Source organism: Pristiophorus japonicus, chromosome 17, assembly GCF_044704955.1.
Source record: "Pristiophorus japonicus isolate sPriJap1 chromosome 17, sPriJap1.hap1, whole genome shotgun sequence".
Lineage (NCBI taxonomy): Eukaryota > Metazoa > Chordata > Chondrichthyes > Pristiophoridae > Pristiophorus > Pristiophorus japonicus.
In genome coordinates, this window is record NC_091993.1 from 31,172,097 (window position 1) to 31,189,128 (window position 17,032).

The following is a 17,032-nucleotide window of genomic DNA, read 5'->3' on the forward strand; positions in this document are numbered from 1 at the left end:
ACAAAGCTGGCGCACCTATGAGTTTTGGAGTGGTTCTTACCGCTGGAACTCCTGATACGGTAAGTAGATCCATTTTCAGGACTTTGAAAGTCCTACAGGAAATGGATCATAATGGGGGCGGGCCTTAGATTAAAAGCCAGGCTGACTGCCTGAAAATGGATCGGTCGAGGCCTCCGCAGCTGTCAATCAGCGTTGGAGTCGTGGTGACGTCACATCGCATGTGCGTCACCACGCTCTCTCCCCTCAGAATCTCTCCCCGTGAACGATCATTTTTTAACTTTGGTCACTGGGCCACCAGGGAGGGTTTTGGTCGGGTCAGTGGCCTGGCACCCGAGAGTGCTGCCTGTTGGCGGCCCGGCCAAACCTGGGGGCAGTATTTTGCTGGGCGATCGGCAAATCGGCCGGCAAAATTTTTTGCATTGCGGCAGTGGGCCCTCCCCTTTAAGGGCCACCGCACTCAGTGCGGAGATGGTGCACCAACAGAAAAGCCTGTTGGGCACCGCGCGGCGGGGGATCGACAGATTCAGGTGAAAATCGACGGGTAAGTATTTTTATTGTTTTCATTGGTGGTGCAACCACTCGGGTGGGATGGGGTCCAGGCCGAAAAATCCCCGACCTGAATTTAGGTCGGGTCGGCCTGTTGACCCCAAAGCAGAGGCCATTCGATTTTTAGGAATGGCCGCCATAAAATGGGCATTAACGGGTCTCTTTGAGACCCTGAATTTCGGCCTTCAAAAAGCTGTCTCCATCTACACATCACTTGATCTGTCATAAATAGTGTTAAATATATAACTTTCATACAAAGTAAAGAATTTGCTTGAAAGCTCGTTAAAATGGACAAAGAACAGAATAGCTCTGCCACTGTTTTGGGGTGGGTTTTAGCAGTTTCTAATGGGTTTAAATTCTGTGAAAGATAGCGATACAGCAGCAGCCGAAACAGCAGGGACTGTTTGATTAGCAGCTGTAACTTGAGTCACTTTACATGGGTTGGGGATACTGTGTCACTCGATAATATTGAATGGCTGCCGTGATAATGGCTACAGAAATATTCATTGCCTCCGAGATATTGTTGAAATTTGAGTGCGGACTTTGCTCCGCATATGTGCATTGATCCTGATTCAATGTTTCACGACTAGTTAATAGTGATCGTTGTACCAGCAGAATGCTGGTTGATGCAATCATGCAAGGAACACAATTAAAATTCTAACTTCAAAATTGCAGTTTGGAGGAGTATTAGAATGTTGAGATTGCAGTTAATGTAATCTTTTAGCTCCTCCTTTGACGGGAGCATATATTGGGACGAGAATCTTCTGGGCTGAGGGAAAGTGAATGTTTGAGCTATGGATCGATAGGGTGAAACTAATTGGAGGCAAGAGCACATGGACCTGGTGCTAAGGGACATGAGTTTACAAGTGCCAGCCGTGGCTCAGTGGGCAGCACTCTCACCTCTGATTCAGAAGGTTGTGGGTTCAAGTCTCATTCCAGGGACTTGAGCACATAAATCTAGGCTGACACTCCCAGTGCAGTGCTGAGGAGCGCCGCACTTTTGAGGTGCCGTATTTCGGATAAGGCATTAAACAGAGGCCCCGTCTGCCCCCTCAGGTGGATGTAAAAGATCCCATGGCAGGGGAGTTTTCCCCCAGTGTCCTGGCTAATATTTATCCCTCAACCAACATCCCTTAAAAAAAAAAAAAAAATTAATGCAAAGGCAAAATACTGCAGATGCTGGAAATTTGAAATAAAAACAGAAAATGCTGAAAATTCTCTCCTGAATGACCTGGTTCTGACTTTAGGTCAAAGACTTGTATTTATATAATGTCTTTCACAGACTTAGGATGTCCCAATGTCAAAGGGGCAACATCTGAGTGAGGGGCTGTACGGTTTTACTATTTTTCTAATTTAAGGTTCAAGCCAGATTCTGGGTGAATACAAAAGGCTAATATGACTAATTCATAGAGGGACAAGTAATCTTGGGCTGGAAATTCCCCAGCCTTGTGCCGGGTTTTTCGGCGATATTTCGCTGTTTTGGCAGAAAACGGTGCGGTGGGAAATTCCCTGAAGTTTAGCGCTGGCGGTTTTTAAATACCACTGGGGAGCAGACCGCCGATGTGCAAGACTGGAAAAAGCGCTTTCGCCCGATATTTGGCTCGCAGCACACATAGAAACATAGAAAATAGGTGCAGGAATAGGCCATTCGGCCCTTTGAGCCTGCACCGCCATTCAATGACTTCATGACTGAACATCCAACTTCAGTACCCCTTTCCTGCTTTCTTGCCATACCCCTTGATCCCCCTAGTAGTAAGGACTACATCTAACTCCTTTTTGAATATATTTAGTGAATTGGCCTCAACAACTTTCTGTGGTAGAGAATTCCACAGGTTCACCACTCTCTGGGTGAAGAAGTTTCTCCTTATCTCGGTCCTAAATGGCTTACCCCTTATCCTTAGACTGTGACCCCTGGTTCTGGACTTCCCCAACATTGGGAACATTCTTCCTGCATCGAACCTGTCTAAACCCGTCAGAATTTTAAACATTTCTTTGCGATCCCCTCTCATTCTTCTGAACTCCAGTGAATACAAGCCCAGTTGATCCAGTCTTTCTTGATATGTCAGTCCCGCCATCCCAGGAATCAGTCTGGTGAACCTTTGCTGCACTCTCTCAATAGCAAGAATGTCCTTCCTCAAGTTAGGAGACCAAAACTGTACCCAATACTCCGGGTGTGGCCTCACCAAGGCCCTGTACAACTGTAGTAACACCTCCCTGCCCATGTACTCAAATCCCCTCGCTATGAAGGCCAACATGCCTTTCTTAACCGCCTGCTATACCTGCATGCCAACCTTCAATGACAGATGTACCATGACGCCCAGGTCTCGTTGCACCTCCCCTTTTCCTAATCTGTTACCATTCAGATAATAGTCTGTCTCTCTGTTTTTACCACCAAAGTGGATAACCTCACATTTATCCACATTATACTTCATCTGCCATGCATTTGCCCACTCACCTAACCTATCCAAGTCACTCTGCAGCCTCATAGCATCCTCCTCACAGCTCACACTGCCACCCAACCTAGTGTCAGCCGCAAATTTGGAGATACTAGATGTAATCGCCTCGTCTAAATCATTAATGTACAATGTAAACAGCTGGGGCCCCAGCACAGAACCTTGCGGTACCCCACTAGTCACTGCCTGCCATTCTGAAAAGTACCCATTTACTCCTACTCTTTGCTTCCTGTCTGCCAACCAGTTCTCAATCCATGTCAGCACACTACCCCCAATCCCATGTGCTTTAACTTTGCACATTAATCTCTTGTGTGGGACCTTGTGGAAAGCCTTCTGAAAGGCCAAATACACCACATCAACTGGTTCTCCCTTGTCCACTCTACTGGAAACATCCTCAAAAAATTCCAGAAGATTTGTCAAGCATGATTTCCCTTTCACAAATCCATGCTGACATGGACCTATCATGTCACCTCTTTCCAAATGCGCTTCTATGACATCCTTAATAATTGATTCCATCATTTTACCCACTACTGAGGTCAGGCTGACCGGTCTATAATTCCCTGTTTTCTCTCTCCCTCCTTTTTTAAAAAGTGAGGTTACATTGGCTACTCTCCACTCCATAGGAACTGATCCAGCGTCTATGGAATGTTGGAAAATGACTGTCAATGCATCCGCTATTTCCAAGGCCACCTCCTTAAGTACTCTGGGATGCAGACCATCAGGCCCTGGGGATTTATCGGCCTTCAATCCCATCAATTTCCCAAACACAATTTCCCGACTAATAAGGATTTCCCTCAGTTCCTCCTTCTTACTAGACCCTCTGACCCCTTTTATATCCGGAAGGTTGTTTGTGTCCTCCTTAGTGAATACCGAACTAAAGTACTTGTTCAATTGGTCTGTCATTTCTTTGTTCCCAGTTATGACCTCCCCGATACTGACTGCAGGGGACCTACGTTTGTCTTTACTAACCTTTTTCTCTTTGCATATCTATAGCAGCTTTTGCAGTCTGTCTCAATGTTCCCTGCAAACTTCCTCTCGTACTCTATTTTCCCTGCCCTAATCAAACCCTTTGTCCTCCTCTGCTGAGTTCTAAATTTCTCCCAATCCCTGGGTTCGCTGCTATTTCTGACCAATTTGTATGCCACTTCCTTGGCTTTAATACTATCCCTGATTTCCCTAGATAGTCACGGTTGAGCCACCTTCCCTTTTTTATTTTTACGGCAGACAGGGATGTACAATTGTTGTAGTTCATCCATGCGGTCTCTAAGTGTCTGCCATTGCCCATCCACTGTCAACCCCTTAAGTATCATTCGCCAATCTATCCTAGCCAAGTCACGCCTCATACCTTCAAAGTACTCTGGACCATGGTCTCTGAATTAACTGTTTCATTCTCCATCCTACAGTAGAATTCCGCCATATTATGGTCACTCTTCCCCAAGGGGCCTCGCACAATGAGATTGCTAATTAATCCCCTCTCATTACACAACACCCAGTCTAAGATGGCCTCCCCCAGGTTGGTTCCTCGACATATTGGTCTAGAAAACCATCCCTTATGCACTCCAGGAAATCCTCCTCCACCGTATTGCTTCCAGTTTGGTTAGCCCAATCGATATGCATATTAAAGTCACCCATGATAACTGCTGCACCTTTATTGCATGCACCCCTAATTTCCTGTTTGATGCCCTCCCCAACATCACTACTACTGTTTGGAGGTCTGTACACAACTCCCACTAACGGCTTTTGCCCTTTGGTGTTCTGCAGCTCTACCCATATAGATTCCACATCATCCAAGCTAATGTCCTTCCTAACTATTGCATTAATCTCCTCTTTAACCAGCAATGCTACCCCACCTCCTTTTCCTTTTTATTCTATCCTTCCTGAATGTTGAATACCCTTGGATGTTGAGTTCCCAGCCCTGATCATCCTGGAGCCACGTCTCTGTAATCCCAATCACATCATATCTGTTAACATCTATTTGCACAGTTAATTCATCCACCTTATTACGGATACTCCTTGCATTAAGACACAGAGCCTTCAGGCTTGTCTTTTTAACACACCTTGTCCCTTTAGAATTTTGCTGTAATGTAGCCCTTTTTGTTTTTTGCCTTGGGATTCTGTGCCCTCCACTTTTACTATTCTCATTTTTATCTTTTGCCTCTGTCTCCCTTTTATTTCCCTCTGCCTCCCTGCATAGGTTCCCATCCCCCTGCCATATTAGCTTAACTCTTCCCCTACAGCACTAGCAAACACTCCCCCGAGGACATTGGTTCCTGTCCTGCCCAGGTGTAGACCGTCCGGTTTGTACTGGTCCCACCTCCCCCAGAACCGGTTCCAATGCCCCAGGAATTTGAATCGCTCCCTTCTGCACCACTCCTCAAGCCACATATTCATCTGAGCTATCCTGCGATTCCTATTCTGACTAGCATGTGACACTGGTAGCAATCCTGAGATTACTACTTTTGAGGTCCTACTTTTTAATTTAGCTCCTAGCTCCCTAAATTCGTCTCGTAGGACCTCATCCTGTTTTTTTACCTATATCATTGGTACCTATGTGTACAACGACAACTGGCTGTTCACCCTCCCTTTTCAGAATGTCCTGCAGCCTCTCCGAGACATCCTTGACCCTTGCACCAGGGAAACAACATACCATCCTGGAGTCTCGGTTGCGGTCGCAGAAACGCCTATCTATTCCCCTTACAATCTAATCCCCTATCACTATAGCTCTCCCACTCTTTTCCTGCCCTCCTGTGCAGCAGAGCTCCCCATGGTGCCATGAGCTTGGCTGCTGCTGCCCTCCCCTGATGAGTCATCCCCCTCAACAGTACCCAAAGCGGTGTATCTGTTTTGCAGGGGTATGACCGCAGGGGACTCCTGCCCTACCTTCCTTACACTGCTCTTCCTGCTGGTCACCCATTTACTATCTGGCTGAGTACCCTTTACCTGCGGTGTGACCAACTTGCTAAACATGCTATTCACGTCATTCTCAGCATCATGGATGCTCCAGAGTGAATCCATCCGCAGCTCCAGTGCCGCAATGCGGTCCGTCAGGAGCTGCAGGTGGATGCACTTCCCGCATATGTAGTCGTCAGGGACACCGGAAGCGTCCCTGACTTCCCACATAGTACAGGAGGAGCATAACATGTGTCCGAGCTCTCCTGCCATGACTTAACCCTTAGATTAACCTAATTGGGCAACAACAATGATAAAGGTTACTTAATAATAAAGAAAGAAAAGAAAAGCTACTTACCAATCACTTACCCCCTTGGCTGTGACGTCACTTTTCGATTTCGTTCTACTACTTTGTGTTGTAGCCCTTGGGACGGTGGTAGGTATGAAGACCTGTTTTTAAAAAAAAGTTAAGTTATATTTTTTTATTCTTTTGCAGTGATTCGCTAGAAAAGTGTCTTGTGAATGTTTTGTAATTTTTTGTTTTTTGGAAATGAAAATTTGGTGTTTTTCCTCCCTGCCTAGGCCCAACTCGCAGTGGTATTGGCCTTGGAGAAAAATTGCAGAAAATTTGCGGTTTGCACCGCGAATCCTCATGCAACGCTGATTTTTACCGCTGGATGCATTTTTTCCCAAATGTTGGGCCTCGAAGTCATAGCGGAGTCATAGCGATATTTTCGATATTTTTGGTTGAAAAATATCGCTATGACCAAAAAACGAATTTCTTGCCCTTTGTGTTTATTGTCTTAAATGTGCATTTATTTTATTGCTTTATTATATAATATAAAAATGTTATGTTTGTTAAAGGTCCTGGAATGCCCGCTTGGGAACTTTCTACAAGAAGACTAAAGTATCGTCGGCAGAAGGATTCCTGAAAAGCTCTTCCATTCCCTGGTATCACCCTCTGTCCTGTCGGAATTCTAATGATGCACCCAGCCATGTTAATTTTCATAAATCTCCCGTAGTGTCCCGCGATAATGTTGCCAAAAGCTTTGGACAGAAGGAGGATCTGAACAGCGGAGCAAGTATATTGCAAGGGGTGGTGCAGCTTCAGGGGCTCAAAGAATCCATGAGTATTGAGACAGTGTCTGTCTCTGGATTCAGTGTTTTATTTACTCTCGTTGCACCTGACTCTGGAGCATTGACTGTCGCCTTCTGGGACTTGGAAACACAAGCAGTGAAATATCATCACATCGATGGCCGTGCCTTACCGGTGGAAGGAGATGGGAAGGATGAATTATGTCTATTTCTCACAGGTATGCTTTCAATGAATAAATATTTGTATAGTGTCTTTATCTCATCTGTAAGAAATGTCTCCAAGCACTTCACACACTGAATTACTGTTTCAGGTTTCTTCTTTGTTCGCAAAGCACAGCAGCCGTTCTGTGCCAGCGATGTTCCATGGACAGCTACTTGATGAATGAGGTTTAAGCTGGGTTTTTTTTCCCAGTGTTGCCTGAGAGGGAGAGGACTATTGGTTGAGACACCGAGATAACGCCCTGCTCCTCTCCGGATAGTTTTATGGGATGTTCTGCTACGATGTGGGCAGGCAGCCGGAATCTGTGTTAACCTCTTAACTGAAGGATATTCAATCTTAACCCCTTCACTGCCACAAAAAGTTAGTATGCAGGTACAGCAAGTAATCAGGAAGGCAAATGGAATGTTTGCCTTTATTGCAAGGGGGATGAAGTATAAAAGCAGAGAAGTCCTGCTGCAACTGTACAGGGTATTGATGAGGCCACACCTGGGGTATTGCGTACAGTTTTGGTTTCCGTATTTAAGGAAGGATATACTTGCATTGGAGGCTGTTCAGAGAAGGTTCACTCGGTTGATTCCGGAGATGAAGGAGTTGACTTATGAAGATAGGTTGGACCTATACACATTGGTGTTCAGAAGAATGAGGGGTGACCTTATTGAAACTTATAAAATAATGAGGGGGCTCGACAAGGTGAATGCAGAGAGGATATTTCCACTCGGGGAAATTAAAACTAGGGGACATAGTCTCAGAATAAGGGGCCGCCCATTTAAAACTGAGATGTGGAGAAATTTCTTCTGAGGCTTGTAAATCTATGGAATTGTCTGTCCAAGAGAGCTGTGGAGGCTGGGTTACTGAATATATTTAAGGCAGAGGTAGACAGATTTTTGAGTGATAGGTGGATAAAGGGTTATGGGAAGCGGGCAGGAAAGTGGAGCTGAGTCCATGATCAGATCAGCCATGATCTTATTGAATGGCGGAGCAGGCTCGAGGGGTCAAATGTCCTACTCCTGCTCCTATTTCTTATGTTCTTATGTAAACCTCTGCATAAAGGATCACCGTTGACTCGAATGGAATAATTGGCATTTCAGCATTCACCGCAGGTCCTAATCTTTGGATGCGTATGCAGTGAATGGTGTAATTCATAACAAGAACCAGCTTAATTATTTGTACACGAATGCAGTAAGTTTGTTGTGAAGTGCGTACAGCACCAGACAGGACCCGAACTGTGCTCTGTGGATTGAGCTTAAATTGTGCAGGGAAAGATATTTGGGACCAGTACATGTCCATTTATCATAGAATCATAGAATGGTACAGCATAGAAAGAGGCCATTAGACCCTTCGTGTCTGTGCCGGCTGTTTGAAAGAGCTATCCTGTTGTCTAGATTGTGCACTCAAAGTACCAGCTCTCTTTTATTCTCGCAGCATGAGTGTGTAGAGTGCATCACAAATGTCACTTTCTCTAGGTTCATCGAAGAATCAGACTCGATTTTGTACTCTAGTCTCTGGAGTGGGACTTGAACCCACAACTTCCTGGTTCATAAGCGAGAGTGTTACCGACTGAGCCATGGCTGACATTAAATTGGACGGCTGCTGTTTTCTATAACTTATGAAAGGTTTCTGTTCATAGAGTTTTTCAGTGTGCCAGAAATATATTCTGCCAGGAATATTTTCTAAACCGAGGGATCTGCTTTCTCCACGTGTTTAGTGTCGACCTTGTGAAGCACTTTGAGATGTCTTTCGGCAGATGAAGTGTGCTGCATAAATGCAAAGTGGTGTTGCTGTTGTCTATCATGATGCTGCCATTGACGTGCTGACATCTCCTTGTTAGGCCAAGACTGGGTGTTTTTTTTTCAGCCTCTGTTTGGGAAGTAAGTTTCAACTGGACAAAGTCGATCAAGATATGGGTCTCCATTTCCAGCAACTTACCTTTACAATTGAAGCGGAAGATCTTTCCTGAAGCTCACATTTTTGAAGATTTGGTTTACTTTAATTAAAATGAATGATAGAATGAGCACTGTGATGCACTACAGCTTGTCCTTTGACTAAACACAAAGTTCCAATTGTTTATAAGGCTAATGTAGTGCTGCTATAATCCTATAATGAATAGGAACTGCATGTTGTGGCTAATCAAATGTATCGTTTCAAAAAAGAAAAGTTCCATTCATAATTGGAATTAAGGGGGGTGGGAGTATTCAGGAAAGAATACATTTAAAAGCAGTAAGAGAAATGTCAAGGTTCTAGAGTACAGTTTTAGATAAAAAATATGCGGAGTGTGTCAGGAAGGGAGAGGGAGGGTAACAAAGGTAATGCATCAGTGACTGAGGGGAAAATAGAAACAAGTCTAAGCTAAAAGCACTATATCTGAGTGCACGAAGCATTCGCAACAAACTAGAGGAATTAATAGCACAGAGAGAAATTGATAGGTTTGATCTAATAGTCATTACGGAGACATGGTTGCAAAGTTGTGTCAAGGTTAGGAACTAAATATTCCAGGATACTTAACTTTTAGAAGAGATAGGCAAATTGGAAAAGGCGGAGGGGTAGCCCTGATAATAAAAGATGGGATAAAGACAGTAGAGAAAGAATCTTGGCTCGGAAAATCAAGAGGTAGAATCAGTTTGGGTGGAGCTACGAAACAGCCAGGGGCAGAAAACATTGGTGGGACTTGTTTCTAGGCCCCAAAACAGTAGTTGTAATGTAGGACCAAGTATAAATCAGGAAATTAGAGACGCATGTAACAACGGTACCAGTAGTCAAGGAGGTCTTTACATATAGACTGGGCAAACCAAATTTGCAGTAATAGTGTGGAGGATGACTCGTGGAATGTATACAAGATAGTTTTCTAGATCAGTATGTTGAGGAACCAACTAGGGAACAGGCTATTTTAGATCTAGTATTGTGCAATGAGAAAAGGGCCTTTAGGGAAGAGTGACCATAACATGATAGCATTTTATATTGAGTTTGAAAGTGATTTAGTTAAATCTGAAACTAGGATCTTGAATCTAAACAAAGCAAACTATGTAGGTATGAGGGGGCGAGTTGGCTAAGGTAGATTGGGAAACTACATTAAAAGGGAAACTAAATAAAAATGGCTAGCATTTAAAGAATTAATACATAATTTGCAACAAATATACATTCCTTTAGGGCACAAAAACCCCACAGGAAAAGTGGTCCAACTGGCTAACAAGAGAAGTTAAAGATAGTACTAGATCAAAGGAAGAGGCTTTATAATGTTGCCTAAATGAGTAGTAAGCCTGAAGATTGGGAGGATTTTATAATTCAGCAAAGGAGAACCAAAAAATTAATAAAGGGAAAATAGAATATGAGAGTAAATTAGCAAGAGACCTAAAAACAGACTGTAACAGCTTCTATAGGTATATAAAAAGGAAAAGATTAGCGAAAGTAAATCCTTTGCTGAGACAGGAGAAATTATAATGGCGAACAAGGAAATAGCAGAGAAATTAAACAAATACTTGTCTGTTTTCACGGAAGAAGCAGCAAAAAAAACTCCCTGGAAATAGTGGAGAACCAAGGAATGAGGAACTGAAAGAAATTAGTATTAGTAAAAAAAAAATATAGCACTGGAGAAATTAATGGGACTGAAAGCTGATAAATCCCCTGGACCTGATGACCTACATTCTAGGATTTAAAAAGAGGTGGCTGCTTCTTAGGCAGTCCCCCGGAGTCGAGGATGACTTACTTCCACATTAACACGAGTTCTCAGGAGAATGATGAGTCCAATGTGGGACCTACCGTCTCGGTCACAGGTGGGGCAGACGGTGGTTGGAGGGACGGGTGGGTGGGGTGCTTGGGTTGTCGTGCTCTCCTTCCGCTGTTTACGCTTGGCTTCAGCTTGCTCTTGGCGAAGAGACTCGAGGTGTCCGGCGCCTTCCCGGATGCTCCTCCTTCACATTGAGTGGTCTTGGGCCAGGGATTCCCAGGTGGGGAATGTTGCATTTTTTCAAGGAGACTTTGAGGGTGTCCTTGAAGCATTTCCTCTGCCCACCTGGGGTCCGCTTGCCGTGTCTGAGCTCGGAGTAGAGCGCCTGTTTTAGGAGTCTTGTATTGGGCATGCGGGCGATGTGGCCTGCCCAGTGGAGCTGATCGAGCGGGGTCAATGCTTCGAAGCTGGGGATGTTGGCCTGAGAGAGAGCACTGATGTTTGTGCGCCTATTCTGCCAATGGATTTGCAGAATCTTGTGGAGGCAGCGTTGGTGGTGCTTCTCCAGTGCTTTGAGTTGCATGCTGGACATAGTCCATGTCTCTGAAAATCACCCCTGGGACTTTCCTGATCTCTCTGGTTCAGTACTATGCATTTGCCAACTGAATCTTTTGGGATGTTTTCCATTTGACAAATTAATCTTAATTAGCACATATGACTGAAAAGATCTTTGAAGCCCTTTTGTAATAAATATCCCAAAATGCTCCGTAAACACAATTTGGTACAGACATTCACTTGCTGTTGTGTTTCCAATTTATTTTGTTCAGATGCTGGCCTTTCCATGGTGGTCTTTGGTTTCTCACAGGAAGACCTGTTGAATCGTCTAATGATTTATGGGAAAGCAGGCATTGTCGACTCATTGTGCCATCTCAATAATTGGAATCGATGTTCAATTCCAATCCACGCATTAGAGGTAAGGGGCCTGGGGAGATTGCGACAAAATTAAGAAAAATGAAAAACTTGCATTATTAATACACTTTTTGCTAAATTCCAACATATAAAGCTGTTTGTTGGGCACTGTTCAGAAAGGCGTGCATGCTGATCAAACAACAACTTGCATTTATATAGTGCCTTTAACCCATTAAATGTCCCAAGGTGTTTCACAAGAGTGTTGCCAAACAAAATTTGACACCGTGCCACGAGATATTTGTACAAAAGGCAGGTTTTAAGGAATGTCTTAAAGGAGGTCAGAGAAAGGTTGAGTGGTTTAGGGAGGGAATTCCAGAGTTCAGGGCCCAAACAGCTGAAGGCACAGCCACCGATGGTGGAGCAAAGGAAATTGGGGATGTGCAAGAGGCCAGAATTGGAGGAATGCAGAGATCTCTCCAGGTTGTGGGGCTGGAGGAGGTTGCAGTGATTGGGAGGAGTGAGGCCATTGAGGGATTTGAAAACCGGGATGAGAATTATAAAATCGAGGTGTTGCCAGACCGGAGTCAATGTAAGTCAGTGAGCACAGGGGGTGATGGGATTTGGTGCGCGTCAGCAGGGTTCTGGGATGAGCACAAGCTTACGGGAGGGTGTTGTGTTCGTAGCGAGTTGTGAACCTGTGGAATTCTCTGCCACAGAAAGTTGTTGAGTCCAGTTCGTTGGACATATTCAAGAGAGAGTTAGATGTGGCCCTTACAGCTAAAGGGATCGGGGTTATGGCAGGGGTGGGGTACTGAGGCTACATGATCAGTCATGATATTGAATGGCGGTGCAGGCTCGAAGGGCAGAATGGCCTGCTCCTGCACCTATTTTCTATGTTTCTATCTATAGCAGTTGATGCATGAAGGAAAACTTGCATTTCCTTTAGCCGATCTCACTGGAACTCCCTACTCTGCTTCCCTGCCTTCGGAAGCCTTTCTGATTATGGTTTTGTGTACCCCCACCCCCCTCACTGAGTAAAGAAAAACACAACGCCTCTGACTGCAAGGTGAAGGAGCCACCAACAGCCAAGTGACGATTCCTCTGGCTGCCAATTACAGCAGAATCCTCATTGTTTTTCTTTTTGACTGCACTCACGATGTTGCTACACAGAGCAGGGCCTCCCCCATGATGTTGCTTGAAGTCTCTCCTGTTGAAATGATTCATCAAATTCTCATCAGATTATGAATGAAAATTGAGCATTTTGTTAACCAGTCACATCTGCAAACACTGCTTAATAACTTTTTAATTAAAAAAAGTTTTTTTTAAACTGGATTTTCATGAAACCTGTTGAGTGACGTGATGACATCGCACTGGATTTCCGCATTACATAGCTTCCTCTCGTGCCGTTTTCCCTTTTGATCAAAACTGGGGATTGACCAGTGTGGCACCTTGATTATTACTTGTTTTTTTTCTCTTGGGTCTATATACTGAGATCAAGTTGTTTGGGAACAGTAGACTACATTGTAACTGAGCCAAGAAAGTGAAGTCATGAACCCTGTGAGAAACATTTATCAAACATGCCTGGTGACATTAATGTGTTTGGTTTGGTAAAGTTCTCTGATATTTAGAGGAACCCATTTGATTTACAGTGGTGGCGTTTGACATTTTAGAAAGCTGGTTTTTGTGACCTTTAGCCTGTTTATGCTCTCTTTAGAGGAATCAAAACTGCTTGAAAGGGTTGTGACATCTCCTTACTCGTGACTTCCTGCAACCATGGTTTTTGGTTCCTGTCTGTACTGTTGTGTTTCTGCACTGTCCCAAAAAATAAAATCAGAATATTGTATGAGTATTTCATATCCCCATGTCAGCCGTGGCTCAGTGGGCAGCACTCTGGCCTCTGAGTCGGAAGGTTGTGCATTCAAGTCCCACTCCAGGGACTTGAGCACATAAATCCAGGCTGACACTCCGGTGCAGTGCTGAGAGAGTGCTGCACTGTTGGAGGTGCCGTCTTTCGGCTGAGATGTTAAACCAAGGACCTGTCTGCTCCCTCAGGTTGGCATAAAAGATCCCATGGCACTATTTTGAAGAGCAGGGGATTTATCCCCGGTGTCCTGGCCAATATTTATCCCTCGATCAACATACAGATTAACTAGTCATTATCATGTTGCTATTTATGTGAGCTTGCTGTGCGCAAATTGGCTGCTCGTTTCCCACATTACAACTGTGACTGCACTTCAAAAATGCTTCATTGGCTGTAAAGCGCTTTGTGACGCCTGGTAGTCGTGAAAGGCACTATATAAATGCAAGTCTTTCTTTCTAACATTGTAAATGCTTAAAAAAAAAAATCTCCTTTTTCCTGGTTACAGCCAAGTCCTTAAAGGAAGATAGAGATCTTCTGACATTTCCAGGCTCCTGGCTTTGCTATTGCTAGTATGTCCCCATACTGCGCCTACCAGGCTGAAAAGGTAGTGTGTTTGGGTGGGAGGAAGACTTGTATAGGTGGGGAGACGGTGAGAAATATATTGTAAACCTTTTTATATAAACAGACTGGAGTACAAATATGTGCTGCAAACTCTCAGCCCTGCTGAATTTCCAATTTATTTTTTTGAATGTACACAGTGCAAATAACACGACGCTGAAGTATCTGAAACTCATGATTGTATCTGGACTGACGAGCTAAGCTTGCAATCCCCTGCCTATGAATTGTATGCTTTGAAAAGCCAATGTCGAGTATGGGGACACCAGTTCTCGCTACTCTGCCAGTAATGCCATATCTGCCCTCTTGAGCATCCCTGATTATAATCGTTCAACCATTGGCAGCCGTGCCTTCTGCTGCCTGGGCCCCAAGCTCTGGAACTCCCTCCCTAAACTTCTCCACCTCTCAACCTCTCTTTTACTCCTCAAGACACTCCTTAAAACCTACCTCTTTAACCAAACTGTTGGTCATCTGCCCTAATTTCTCCTTATGTGGCTTGTGTGAAATTGTTTATCTCCTAATACTCCTGTGAAGCGCTTTGGGACGTTTTACTACATTAAAGGCGCTATATAAATGTGTTATTGTTGCTGTTGGGTTGATTGAATTCTGCCCATCTATTGTCTTGCCTTTTATATTCCCTGCGACTAGAAGGTGTAAGTCGACTGCTGTGTTTGTCATTGTATTGGAGTTGGGAGGGAGGGGAGAAAAAGGGGTGAAGAATTGGTCAGGGATTTCCACTCATTGGCCTTTTCATCCCTGCTGGAAAGTGTGGATGTGTGGTGATGTCTGGCTTGGGCATGATGGTGCTGCCCTTCATGGTAGAATGATGCTTTGCTGTCAGGGTTTGCAAGTGAAGAGGTTTTTTTTGTTCGTTCCTGGGATGTGGGCATCACTGGCATGGCCAGCATTTATTGCCTATCCCCAATTGCCCTTGAGAAGGTGGTCGTGAGCCGCTTTTGTGAATTGCTGCAGTCTGCTGAAGGTATGCCCATCGTGCTGTTCGGGAGGGAGCGCCAGGATTTTGAGCCAACGGCGATGAAGGAACGAAAGAAAGACTTGCATTTATATAGTGCCTTTCATGACCACCGGACATCTTAAAGCGCTTTACAGCCAATGAAATACTTTTGAAGTGCAGGAAACAGAGCAGCCAATTTTCACACAGCAAGCTCTCACAAACAGCACTGTGATGATAACTAGATAATCTGTGTTTTTAAAAAAAAATGTTGATTGAGGAATAAGTATTGACCAAGACACCGGGCATAACTTATTGCTCTTGTTCAAAATAATGCCATGGGATCTTTTACGTCAACCTGAGCGAGCAGGCGGGGCCTCGGTTTAACGTCTCCTCCGAAAGACGACGCCTCCGACTGTGCGGAACTCCCTCAGTACTGCACTGGGAGTGTCGGCATGGATTTTTGTGCACCCAAGACCCTGGAGTGGGACTGGAACCCACAACCTTCTGGCTCAGAGGTGGGAGTGCTGCCCACTGAGCCACAGGCGATTTATATTTCCAAGTTACTTGGAGGCGATGGCGTTCCCATGCCCCCTTCTTCTGGGTGGTAGAGACAATATAGAAGGTATACCTACAGTCAGACCGTGGAGCGTTTGTTGATGTGTCTGCTAAATGTTCCTTTTTCCTCAGCACTGATGCACCTCATTTCATCAATGAAAAAACCCAAATGAACAACCTTTCAATTGACTATATTTGTGGTTCAGGTCGTAGAGAATACATTTGGCAATAAAAAAACTTAGCATGTTGACTGTTCTATACTGCAGAGATTGCAGAGAGGCGTGAGTTCGCGGCCCAGAAGAGGCGAGGGCCCAGGGGCAGCATGGACCAGCCCACACTGCGATATGTGTGCGCACTAGGTCCGTGCAGCAGAGCAGGTCTCCAGTTGTCTTGGTTAACCCTTGTCACTAAAGGATAAAGGCTGAGCTCTGTCCAGCCTGTGTGGTGGCTGGTATGCAACGGTCACCACATGTTTTTTTTTTTTTAAATCCACGCACAGGCATCTTCCACCCCCTCAACTTGCAGCTCGTGACCTGGAATATCAGGTCCTTCATTGAAACACCTGTGAACTCATCCCTTTTTGGCATGGAAGTGGGTCATCCTCGATACGAAGGGCCGCCTAAGAGCGAAGGGTAGAGTTCAGGGGTTTGGGAGTGGCTGGTCAGGTTCCGATATTGGAAAGCTGCCAAAGATGTTCACCGGAACCAAACCCTGGCACAGGAGCGGAAAGAACAAGGAATGCACTGGCCAACTTTGTAGGTGGGTTTAGTGATTCCCTCCCTGCTGGTCCATGATGTAATTCTGTTGCTACAAAAACATCTGCAAAGCCTCCGTGCTGGCCTGATGCCATTGTGTTAGTCAAACGCTGAAAACTTCACTCCTTGTTTTATCGGGAAGAACTTGCACACATCATTAAATCGCATGCAACACTAGGTTTTTCATTTTGCTATAAAGAAACAGCCTCTCGGAATCTGATCTCCTCGCTCTATTTACGAGCGAATAGCCCCACAATGTGTGAAGGGTACATTACTTGCAGAATGGAAAGAGTAATGAGGTCATGTGGATCAAGGGTGCAACTGCCGTTACTAGTCATTAAAGGAGCTATCTGTGTTTAAGCTCCATTACCTTGATGTATCCTGCCCCTTCCATGACCCCTGTGGAACACTGCAATGGAAAACATCTCGTGTTCAAGTTCTTAACTGATCGAGTAGTTTTAAAACGTTTGAATGTATTTGGGTCTCTTTGCTTTCTTGCAAGTGTAATAAAATTTGCG

General features: G+C 44.7%; 1 protein-coding gene across 2 annotated transcripts in view; it reads left to right on the forward strand.

Moving 5' to 3' along the window:
• The window catches only part of spg11 (SPG11 vesicle trafficking associated, spatacsin), a 190,024-nt gene that overhangs the window by 22,501 nt on the left and 150,491 nt on the right, over nt 1-17,032 (forward strand). For both annotated transcript variants that reach the window (XM_070858561.1, XM_070858562.1), the window contains exons 6-7: nt 6,753-7,201; nt 11,692-11,837. In XM_070858561.1, coding sequence (XP_070714662.1) covers nt 6,753-7,201; nt 11,692-11,837 — 595 coding nt within the window. The remainder of the gene's footprint in view (nt 1-6,752; nt 7,202-11,691; nt 11,838-17,032) is intronic.